This window comes from Bufo bufo, chromosome 2, assembly GCF_905171765.1.
Source record: "Bufo bufo chromosome 2, aBufBuf1.1, whole genome shotgun sequence".
NCBI lineage: Eukaryota > Metazoa > Chordata > Amphibia > Anura > Bufonidae > Bufo > Bufo bufo.
In genome coordinates, this window is record NC_053390.1 from 536,614,609 (window position 1) to 536,627,191 (window position 12,583).

The following is a 12,583-nucleotide window of genomic DNA, read 5'->3' on the forward strand; positions in this document are numbered from 1 at the left end:
ATTGCAGATGTGCTAGCGGCCATCTAGCAACCCATGTCCTCAGCTCTATACCCAAAATCCAGGTGACAGGTTTCCTTTAACTGCATTTGGACAGACTACTGCATCATCTCTTGCACTATTTTTGATAGACAGCATAGCATTTACATTTATTTGGCTAAGTTTATTAAATATATTAAAAAGTTGGTCTTATCTGCCTCCTATATAGTCCTATCCAATAGAAGAACTTAAACCAGAGCAGCTGTTAGGAAATTCTTCATTCATGGAAGCTATTCTGATAGCCTTAGGGCGTGTCTACACGAACGTATGTGTTCCGTTTCTGTATTGTGGACCGCATATGCGGATCTGTAATACACGGACACTGCTCCGTGTACATTCCGCATCACGGATGCGGACCCATTCACTTCAATGGGTCCGCAAATCCAGAGATGCGGAACGGAAGGACTGAACGCTACGGAAGCACTACGCAGTGCTTTCATGGGGTTCCGTTCCGTACTTCCATTCTGCAAAAAGATAGAACTTGCTCTATCTTTTTACGGAACGGAAGTATGCAAACCCCCTTCAAGTTGAATGGGTCTGGATCCGTCCCGGAGCCTGCACGAACGTTCTCCGTGCATTGGGGACCTCAAATTGCGGTGCCCAATGCATGGAATGGAACACATACGTTCGCATGAACAAGCCCTTAGGCTACTTTCTCACCTGAGTTGTGCTGTCCGGTCTTGATATCTGGCACAAGCTCTCAAAACGGCAGCACAGCGCTTTGGTTTTGTCCCCATTCATTGTCAATTGGGACAAAACCAGAAAGAAGTGCACCAGAATGCCTTCAGTTCTGTTTGTTGCGTTCCCGTGCCGGACACAAAATCAGTGCAAGAAGCGTTTTTGTGTTCGGCATGGGAAACTGAACAAGCCGGATCTGGCAACAAAAACTATGTAAGTCAATAGTGCTAGAAACTGAAAAACCCGGATCTGGCGGCCATTGACTTATAGTGGTTTTAGTGCCATATCTGGTTTCCTAATTTTCAATATAATACAACTGGATCCATTCTGATCGGATGCAGCCAGTTGTATTATTACAACTGAAGCATTTGCTGTGGTTTTGAGACCCCCCTGCTGGATCTCAAAACCGTACTGCAAAAATGCTGATGTGACAATAGCCTTAGTCAAAATGAGTGTTCAAGAAGAAATAAGTTTTATACATGAAATACTAATTAACAATGACTTAATGGATGCCGGTGTATGACGCAGAAGTGTGGGGTTTGTTCGCCATGTGGCAAAGCCGCACCCGATTTAACCATGATATGCTGAATTTTGAACTATGTACAAGTAACACTGCCAAAAATAAGCATTGCAGCAAGTTGCTCCATGTGCGAGTCCTATTTCCGTCCTGAACGCTGCCCGTGACGCGTACAAGGCATTACAATGATCGATAATGCTGTGGGTTCCTGCCCGACCTCTGCTGTATTGAAGTGTACCGACGGATTTATGTAAATACAGTTCTTTACTTCAAAGGTCAGGCAGGAACCCACAGCATTATAAATCATTGTAATGCCGTGTACGCGTCACGGGCAGCGTTCAGGCTGAAAAGTAACACAGACAACCCATCTGAAACGAGCCTAAGGCCACCTGTACACAATGCGGAATACATGCAGATTCCTGTGTGGGGAAAAAACACAGCGTAGTTCACAGTACCAGCAAAGTGTAAGAGATTACACAAATCTCATGTACACTTTGCAGATTTTTTTTCCGTGCGGTAATTGACATGCTGCGGATTTGGAAATCTGCACGGTAAATCAATTATATTTGCGGTTTTAACTGTGGATTTCACCCTTTTCCAATGATGGGCGAGATTTGCGGCAAAACTGCATCAAATTGTGTATTTTAGTGCCTATATGGTGCAGAAACGCACAGAAATCCACAGAAATTCATGTAGATCTTATGTGCATTCACCCGCACTCATGTGCAGGCGGCCTAAAGGGGCCACAGTTTTGTGTCCCCCTTTTAAATTTTTCCTGCACACAGCTGCAGCTCCTACAATCGTAGATCATTGGGGGATCCCAGAGATTTTATCTCCACAATCATAAAGTGATGTCATGTGCCATAACCTACTACAGGCTTTGGAAACTAGGTAGACAGCGCTATCGGACAATACAAAATAGACGCAGAGGAAGAAAACTCAAAAAGTTAGGTGCCAGTACTAGGCACCATGGGCTTTGTACATCCCTACATTCAGTTTCTAGTTGGTTAAGGCCCCATTCACACGTCCGCAATTTCGTTCCGCATTTTGCAGAACAGAAATGCGGACCCATTTATTTCTATGGGGCCGCACAACCCGCACTTCCAGTTACGCATTTCCATTCTCGAAAAAAATAGAACATGTCCTATTCTTGTCCGCAGTTGCGGACAAGAATAGGCATATTCTATTAGTGCCGGCAAAATGCAGAACACACTTTGCCGTGTCCGTGTTTTGCGGATTTGTGGATCTGAAAACACGTTACGGACGTGTTAATAGACCCTAATAACTTTCTTTCTTTTTGCTTCTTTAGACTTCTTTATTACAAGTGGAGGAACAACTGAATACAATGTTCTAATCCCCCAGTGAAGAAGAAACTGTGACCTCAAATGTATGTTTTCTGTAAATAGCACTTAAAGTTCCTTCAGATTTCAAACTTAGAGAATTTAGAAAATCGGAATGAACACATGACATTTACATAATTGCAAAGAGCTTGAAGATTGGATCTCATGTCTTTATCTGGGAAAATTAGTGAATATTTCCTAATACATAATATCAAAGTCTTAGTATGGGCTCATTTACAATATGAAGATGGAAGGTGGTGGACTGAAGGTTCAGAGGCGGCCACCAGTAAGGAAAAGAAGTCTTCCTTCGGCATATAGTTGTTACACACCAGTTGGGAAGAAGCCAAGTGGAAGAGAGGAAATGAAGATAACATCTGAAACTCATAATTTAGCTGATTGTCCTAAAGCGATGAATACATTGTGTTCTGACCAACAGGTAGGATGCGAATCCTAAAAGAAGCTACAGAATTTTCAGACAGACAATTATCTGTAAGAACTATCCAGTGAAGAATAGGGAATTATGGCTCAGCTGCAAGGCAGCAGTGAGGAAAATAGCAATATATTTGAAAACACCATAAGAATAGTTGTAAAACATTACACACCGTGTAACATTTTGGCACGGTCTCTCCCGTGACAGGGGTCAGAAGATCTAAGAGACTGTCTGCACGTGATGTGATTTGACAGCCTCTTTGGTTTAACTTGTTTTCGTGTTCTTGCTGGTTATGACCACACCTTTTGTCTCAGGTGTAGCTTAAAGAGGACCTTTCACCAATTATTACACTATGAACTAACTATACAGACATGTAGAGCGGCGCCCGGGGATCTCACTGCACTTACTATTATCCCTGGGCGCCGCTCCGTTCTCCTGCTATGTCCTTCGGTATCTCCGTTCACTAAGTTATGGTAGGCGGAGTCTGCCCTTGTTCTGCTGTAGCGCTGGCCAATCGCAGCGCAGAGCTCACAGCCTGGGAGAAAATAACCTCCCAGGCTGCGAGCTCTGCGCTGCGATTGGCCAGCGCTAGAGCAGAACAAGGGCAGACTCCGCCTACCATAACTTAGTGACTGGAATCTCCGCCTACTATAACTTAGTGAGCGGAGATACCGGAGGGCATAGCAGGAGAATGGAACGGCGCCCGGGGATAATAGTAAGTGCAGTGAGATCCCCGGGCGCCGCTCTACATGTCTGTATAGTTAGTTCATAATGTAATAATCGGTGAAAGGTCCTCTTTAAGTGGTCATTCCCACTCCTCTATTTAGTCTGGTCTCAACCATCATGCTATGCGGTTGATAGCTCCTTCTGGTTGTGGAAGTGCTGGTGTTTGGCTCTCCTCTGAGTTCCTGCTTGTCCGCGTACTTCGGAGTTAAGTGTCTTTTACCTATTTTCAGTTTGTTGTATTCCTCTATCTTTTGGTACTAGGCCTGAGGGAGGCTCCTGTTCCTTCAGCTGGGAAGGAACAGGTCATCTTTTGTCCTGACACTATTTCCAGGGTACTTTAGGGTTAGTTTGTGCTCTAGGTTCCTGCGTATGAACATTCCTACCATCGAGGTCTGTTCATACCGATAATAGTCAGTGCTCAGTTTAGGGATTCACTAGGTGGTGACCTTTCCCTATTTTCCAGGCCTAGTACCTTTTCCCTTCCCTCCTGTGTTCGATGTGGAGTTTACCACCCACACCGCGCCGTGACACATTTATCACATAACATTTGTTGTCGCATATAAAGAAAATGTTAGTTTTGCGCTGTAACCAGGCTCTTCTGATCATGTTCTGGATCTTGTTTAAAGGGAGTATGTCAGCAGTTTTGACCATGATAAACTGCTGTCAACATTAGGTAGGAGCTGGGGAGAGTAGGACAAGCATACCCTTTGTGAAGCTCTTTCTTTCTTCTAATTTAAAAAAAAAAAAAAGGAGTAGTGTGAGTAAGAAGTTTTATTCTGCTCCTGTAAGGGCCTAGGAGGGGGAGCTTCACTGTGAAATCCTCTCTGCATTGTGCTGCTTCACAGCCCCTCCCCTCTGTTCGGAGTGACCACTGTAGCATACAACCAGAAGACCACTACTGTTTCCGCTCAGAACAGAGGGGAATGACTATGAAGCAGCTCAACGCAGACAGCATTTCACAATGAGGCTCTGCCACCTTGCAAGAGCAGAATAAAACTTCATATTCTCACCACTACTGATGAAAAAAGCTCCACAAAAGTTATGTTTGTCCTCCTCTCCCCAGCACCTATCTAGTCATGTCAGCAGTTTAGCATGGTTAAAACTGCTGACAGACTGCTGATTTCCATAAAGCTTTGTAGATACACCGGTAATAACCTAATCATCATGCAAATGTGGCCCAATTGGGGGGGGGGGGGGGGGGGGGTTATATGTGATACCAGTTGGGGGGTTGTCGGTTTACAATTAATGGAAGACAGACACATGAACATACCATCTCATGCATATGCTAATAGTCTGAAGTCAGGGTATCCCAAGTAGCTATAAGTACCTATGTAGACCCTATACATCTCTGTGCCACGGTGTAAGTTTCCGGTGTTGGTTATAGGTAGAGATAACCTGGTAAAAATAATTCTTTACCCTGGTTGCTTTTTATATTCCACAATGCCCCAGTGTGGCTTCCAGTGTTTCATAACCTACTCTGAAAAAAGCAGCTTGCTAGAATTAAGGTTGAATATTTGCAGAGGGATAAGGAATCTGGAGGGTTGGCTACTCACTGTGCATGGTTGTATTATTTAGCCTCTAATCAGCAACACATAAGGAGGTAAGGCCAAGAGGATGGCTCAGGAACTGCTAGAATACTAGTCCCACAGGTGATACTGTTGGATGCTCCACACTAGCGGCAGCCTTCTCCGCCTTCCTGTTCTGCCGGATCCGTGCTGCCGCTAGTGCACCGTGCCTCCGGAAGTCCGCTCTGGCCCCATTCACTATAATCGGGGCAGGCCAGATGGACATGTCGTAGTTTTATTCCGGCCGCCTCTCAGCATGTTTGCCATGCTGCGGCCGAACCTCCGGCCCGCACTCATTATAGTGAATGGGGCCGGAGCGGACTTCCGGCAGCACGGATCCGGCAGGCTGTTCCCCAACCAGAACAGCCTGCCGCTAGTGTGGAAGTAGCCTAACTCTTGCTATGATATACGAGGTGTGGCATAGAGGCAACTTCTGTGGGAGTTCCGAAAAGAGCCAAGCGACCTCACTAGGCTTTTTTTGGAACTTCCATAAAAGTGAATGTAGAGTGCACCTTGCAAACGCGGCCACCTCTCCATTCACCTCTATAGGAGTTCTGGAAACAACTGAGCCGACGCTCAGCTATTTTCAGCACTCCCATAGGAGTGAATAGAGAGTGCCCATGCTTGCGCGGTGCATCCTTGTTCACTTTGGAGGACCTGCTTATGAGATAGGGGCAGGTTCTAGTGGTGGGACCTGCACCTATCTGACCTGTGATATCCAATGTGTGTGATGGGCCAACCCCTTTAATTATGACAAGTGCTCAGTGAATTTGTCTGTTTCTCTGTGTCACAACTGTATTGCTCTATTTCTGTTCTATCAGACTTTGCATCTGGGATATTTGCAGGCTGAAAAAATTACATTTCTGAAGAACTCTGGATGGAGAGGATAAGGAACCAAGACTGTTAAATGTTTTTTTATGTGTGGATTAATGTTTGAAGAAACTGTACACTTGAGAAGTTTAATTCATTCTTGACTTTTATTTTAGAGAATTTATAAGAAGTAGATTGTTCACTGTCTTTCTTCTGTTCAGGACTATGGCAGCGATGACGACATGTTTGGAGAATATGACAGCTTTGCCGAGGACCCATCTTTACTAGCCCAAATAAATTATTTAGAGGAGAAGTGTGCACGGGAGACTGCAAGCACTTTACCTGTTCTTACTCTGAAACCAGAACACTCTGTTCGGTTTGTGACTCCGGTCAAGCCCTCTAAGTCCACAGCTCCAGAAGAAGAGTTACCAAACCAATCAAAGCTAAATGTAGTACTTACAGGAGGAGATCATGACTCGAAACCTCTAACTGAGGATTTCTTTGATGATCTTCCTTGTTCACAGCTTTTCTATGAAGATGTTAAACAAAATTCTAGTGCTGCAAATGCTGAACAAAAGCTTAATGTGAGCAGCATTGATCAAGTAGGTGTTCCATACACATCCATTGCCTCTCATACAAATCCAAAAGATGGGAAAAGGAAAAGTCTGCGGGACAGTCTCAAGAACACATTGGCTGGTAATGCTAAAGTACATACAGCGCAAATCTCGAGGACTATGCAAATTAAAGAAACTGTTATTATGGAGGAACTTAATGTGGCACAAAAGACTATGGAAACCTCTTCTGAAATTGACTTGGGTCCATTTTATGGTTTACCCAGCAAAGTCGCTGATCTTATTGAACAGTATAGAGGCATCAAGAAACTTTATGGTAATTGGAACCTTCCATTTTGTGATGTCATTTAAAGCCACATGAGTTGTATGAATTTGGGATTCCTAACTTTATTATCATGGGGAACCCCTGAGAAATGTTTCCTAAACTGGGAAGCCATAGTAACATAGTATATAAGGCCGAAAAAAGACATTTGTCCATCCAGTTCGCCCTATCATCCTGCAAGTTGATCCAGAGTAAGGCAAAAAAAAAAACTGTGAGGTACAAGCCAATTTCCCCCACTTAAGGGGGAAAAAATTCCTTCCCGACTCCAATCAGGCAATCGGAATAACTCCCTGGATCAACGACCCCTCTCTAGTAGCCATAGCCTGTAATATTATTACACTCCAGAAATACATCGAGGCCCCTCTTGAACTCTTTTAGTGAACTCGCCATCACCACCTCCTCAGGCAGAGAGGTCCATAGTCTCACTGCTCTTACCGTAAAGACTCCTCTTCTATGTTTGTGTACAAACCTTTCCTCCAGATGCAGTGGATGTCCCCTCGTCACAGTCACAGTCCTGGGGATAAATAGATGATGGGATAGATCTCTGCACTGACCCCTGATATATTTATACATAGTTATTAGATCTCCCCTCAGTCGTCTTTTTTATAAAGTGAATAAGGCCTAGTTCACACGAACTTATGGCTTTTATAGTTTTTTGCGGTTCCGTTTTTCACGGATCCGTTGTTCCGTTGTGTTTCCTTTCTGTTTTTCTGTATGCCATGTACAGTATACAGTAATTACATAGAAAAAATTGGGCTGGGCATAACATTTTCAATAGATGGTTCAGCAAAAACGGAACGGATACGGAAGACATACGGATGCATTTCCGTATGTGTTCACTTTTTTTTGCGGACCCATTGACTTGAATGGAGCCACGGAACGTGATTTGCGGGCAATAATAGGACATGTTCTATCTTTGAATGGAAATACGGAAACGGAATGCTTACGGAACACATTCCGTTTTTAATGCAGAACCATTGAAATGAATGGTTCTGTATACGGACCGTATACGAAACACAAAAAAATGGCCCGTACACTCGCAAAAAAAAAACGTTTGTGTGAACTAGGCCTAACCCTAATGTTGATAATCTTTCAGGGTACTGTAGTTGCCCCATTCCAGTTATTACTTTAGTTGCCCTCCTCTGTACCCTCTCCAGCTCTGCTATGTCTGCCTTGTTCACAGGAGCCCAGAACTGTACCCAGTACTCCATGTGGGGTCTGACTAGTAATTTGTAAAGTGGTAGGACTATGTTCTCATCACGGGCATCTATGCCCCTTTTGATGCAACCCATTATCCTATTGGCCTTGGCAGCAGCTGCCTGACACTGTTTTTTACAGCTTAGTTTGCTGTTTATTAAAATTCCTAGGTCCTTTTCCATGTCAGTGTTACCCAGTGTTTTACCATTTAGTATTTACGGGTGATTTGCATTATTCCTTCCCATGTGCATAACCTTACATTTGTCAGAGTTAAACCTCATCTGCCACTTCTCTGCCCAAGCCTCCAATCTATCCAGATCCATCTGTAGCAGTATATTGTCCTCTTCCGTGTCAATTTCTTTACACAGTTTAGTGTCATCTGCAAAAATTGATATTTTACTGTGCAAGCCTTTTACAAGATCATTAATATATTAAAGAGAATAGGGCCCAATACTGACCCCTGAGTTACCCCACTAGTGACAGTGACCCAATCTGAGTGTGTACCGATAGAAAACAGAGGGTGGTTATTATCACTCAGCCAGTTACTTACCCACATATAGACATTTTCTCCCAGTCCGAGCATTCTCATTTTATATACTAACCTTTTATGTGGTACAGTGTCAAATGCTTTGGAGAAGTCCAGATATAAGACATCCATTGATTTACCACTGTCAAGTCTAGAGCTTACCACCTCATAGAAACTGATTAAATTAGTTTGAAATGACCCATCCCTCATGAAGCCATGCTGATATGATGTTTTTTGCTTGTTTTCATTGAGATCCTCCAAGATAGCATCTCTTAGAAAACCTTCAAACAGTTTAACCACAAACTTACCGGCCTATAGTTTCTGGGGTCTGTTTTTGCGCCCTTTTTGAATATTGACACCACATTTGCTATGCGCCAATCCTGTGGAACACTCCCTGTCAGTATAGAGTCTGTAAATATCAGATATAAGGGTCTGGCTATGACATTACTTAATTCTCTTAGTATACGGGGGTGTAGGCCATCTGGTCCTGGCCATTTGTCTATTTTCATCTTTTTAAGTCGCTGTTGTACTTCTTCCTGGGTCAGACAGGGCACTTTTAATGAGGACTTTACTTTTACATTTTGCATTTCATCTGACAGTTTATTTTCCTCAGTGAATACAGTGGAGAAGAAAATATTTAATAGCTTTGCTTTTTCCTCATTGCTCTCTGCAATTCCCCCCCCCCCCTCATTACTCTGTAAGGGGCCGACACCTTCAGATTTATACTTTTTACCATTTATATAATTGAAGAACATTTTAGGGTTAGTTTTGCTCTCTTTGGCAATTAATCTCTCGGTCTCTAGTTTGGCGGCTTTTATTTGTTTTTTTTACATATTCTATTTTTTTCCTTATAGTTTTTCAGTGCTTCCTCGCTACCCTCCTGTTTTAGTGATTTTAAATGCTTTCTTTTTGTCATTTATTGCCTTCTTTACAGTTCTCTTTATCCACATTGGTTTCTTCTTGTTCCTTAACCCTTTATTCCTATAAGGTATGTACCTCTCACAATTAGATTTTAGGATGCTTTTAAAAATATCCCATTTTGTGGCGGTATTTTTATTTTTGAGGACTTTGTCCCAGTTAGTTACACCTATGGCCTCTCTTAGTTACCTAAATTTAGCTTTTTTGAAGTTTGGTATTTTTGTACCTCCCTGTAGAAACACACGTTTGAAGGATAATTGGAAGGTTATTACTTTATGGTCACTATTCCCCAGGTGTCCCCCAACCTGCACATCTGTTGTTCTGTCAGGTCTATTGGTTGATATTAAGTCTAGTATGGCCGTCCCTCTAGTCGGGTCCTGAACCAGTTGGGAAAGGTAATTGTCTTTGGTTATTGCCAAGAACCTGTTTCCTTTATAAGATGTACAGCTTTCAGTTTCCCAGTCTATATCTGGGTAGTTGAAGTCCCCCATAATAACCACCTCATTATAATTTGCCGCCTCTTCTATCATAACTCAGCATCTTATATGAAACGGGCTTGTTGCAGAGAAGGGTTAGGGTATGAGCCTACAACCTTCTAGTTGTGTGGTAAAATCCAGTGTGGAATCTGTGCAGATACCTGTGGCTGACCTTGGATTTCATTGCCATGGATCTGTGCCATGTGATAATTGGGTTTGTTTAAACTGCAGTATAAAATCTCCCATTTATATCTTCCAGACTGGCAGCATACGTGCCTAACTTTGGAATCCCTACGGCAGAGGAAGAACTTGATTTATTCCCTACCAACAAGTGGTGGCAAAACTCTTGTTGCAGAAATTGTAATACTTCAGGAACTTCTGTGCAGGAAAAAAGATGTACTGATGATCTTACCATATGTGGCCATTGTGCAGGAGAAGGTGGGTTTTGGTTAGTGGCAAATTTAGACTTTTCAGCTACTCCATAAATCCCACAAGTTACAATTTTGTTAATCTTTCCGTATTACCATATCATCAGCCAAGGAAAAGTATGCAGGGCAAGACCTGACATCAGGGTAGTATTCTTTAGTCGACTGCTACAATGTAGTAATATCATCCCATACATTTATTAGCTGTAATAGTTTATTCTGTATCTTTTCTGAAATTCTGGGAATACCTAAAAATAATGTCCCCCTACAACTACCCAAAGTTTGAATCATGGCTCCCTACCCTCCTCTCCCAGGAGACGAAGCAAATAAAAATTTGATAGAAATACATTGTGCCAAGACTCCAGGCATAAGCTGAAGTTTCAGTTTTTGGCTGGATTTTTGCTTTAAAGGAGTTGTCCAACTTTTACTAAGTCTGAGCTGTGGTGGCCTGTCCTGAACAGTTGATTGGCAGCGGACCAAATATGCAAGGCAACCCCTCTACTAAGCCCCTGGCAGGATGTGGCAGCTGGTGGCTACTTCACCAGGAATGCCATCAGGGTACCAGTGGTGGGTTCATATGTTTATGGCATAATCTGTGGATATTTGATATCTGCGATATTTCATTTGCTTTCCAAGGTTCGTGGCTTGTCCAGTTTTGGAGTGGAGCTGGAGTTTTTGATAGAGGAGTACGCTGGCAGTAAAGGAAGATTTCCTCCAATAAAAAGAAGAACGAAAAAAGCTCTGTACATTGCAACCATTGAAAAAGGTCACAGTCTTGTTAACTCCTTGATTGAAACGGAGCGAATTAGTGATCTGGGCCTTGTAGTTGTTGATGAGGTAAGTTATCTTTATGTATGTGTGTAGGTGAGCCACTCTTGCTAATGTGCATGTCCTCACTCCTCTGTGGTTTCACTCTGCAGAGGGCCACTAATGTCTACTTCCCAACCACTTGTGGCATCTGGGGCCATATCTCACCCCAGCACCATATTGGAAAGAGAATGGTGCAGCTAAAGAGGTTTTCCAAGATTTCTTATTTTTAAAGGGTTTCTCCACACCCGGGATATCCGTCGATCAGCAGGCACGCAGTCAGGGCAGGGCTAGGACATCTACGTACATTTTGCATGGTCCCTTGGTCCCACCGTATTTGGCGGGTACATTTATCTAATTTGTATGACCTGCTTTAGCTAAAGAGTCTGTTATCCTTACAGATTATCTTTCCATCTTCACCGCTCCTGGGTACTAAGCTCCTTTGTAAATTACTTCTCCAGCGCTCGCTGTAAGGGTTCATGCACCCGACCGTTGTTGTTTTGCGGTCCGTTTTTCACTGATCCGTTGTTCCGTATCCGAAGTTTTTTTTTTTCTCTAAGTCCTCTTCTGTTACATTTCCACAAAACATATCCATACGGATGTGTTTTGTATTTTTTGTGGACAGTAATAGGACATGTACTACTTTTTTGCTGAATGGAAATACGGAAACGGAATGTACACTGAGTACCTTCCGTTATTTTTGCGGACCCATTGAAGGGAATGGTTCCACATACGGTCCGCAAAAAAACTGAATAGAAGCAGAAAGAAAATACGTTCATGTGCATGAGCCCTAAGGCTATATGCACACAACCGTATGTGTTTTGCGGTCTGCAAATTGCGGATCCACAAGAAAACGGATGACCTCCGTATGCCATAGTTTTTTTTGTTTTTTTTTGCGGATCCATTGTAACAATGACTAAAACGGACAAGAATAGGACATGTTATATATTTTTTTGCAGGGGTTACAGAACGGACATACTGATGCGGACAGCACACGGTGTGCTGTCCGCATTTTTTGCAGACCCGTTGAAATGAATGGATCTGCATCCTATCCGCAAAAAAAATGGAACGGACACAGAAACAAACAACGTTCGTGTGCATGTATCCCAAGTCATACAGAGATCTACCAGCACTAATATAATTTAAAGAGGACCTTTCACCACTCCTGACATTCCTGTTTTAACAGGTACATGCATTCCCTGTGTAATAACAATTCTGGAGCATCTATTCTTATGTCT

At 43.0% G+C, this 12,583-nt stretch overlaps 1 protein-coding gene across 2 annotated transcripts in view; it reads left to right on the top strand.

The window, feature by feature from the left end:
* Window positions 1–12,583, top strand: part of HELQ (helicase, POLQ like) — a 44,164-nt gene that overhangs the window by 2,589 nt on the left and 28,992 nt on the right. For both annotated transcript variants that reach the window (XM_040418003.1, XM_040418001.1), the window contains exons 3-6: window positions 2,541–3,007; window positions 6,324–6,990; window positions 10,373–10,551; window positions 11,175–11,375. In XM_040418003.1, the coding sequence (XP_040273937.1) occupies window positions 2,813–3,007; window positions 6,324–6,990; window positions 10,373–10,551; window positions 11,175–11,375 (1,242 nt within the window). In that variant the 5' untranslated portion in view covers window positions 2,541–2,812. The remainder of the gene's footprint in view (window positions 1–2,540; window positions 3,008–6,323; window positions 6,991–10,372; window positions 10,552–11,174; window positions 11,376–12,583) is intronic.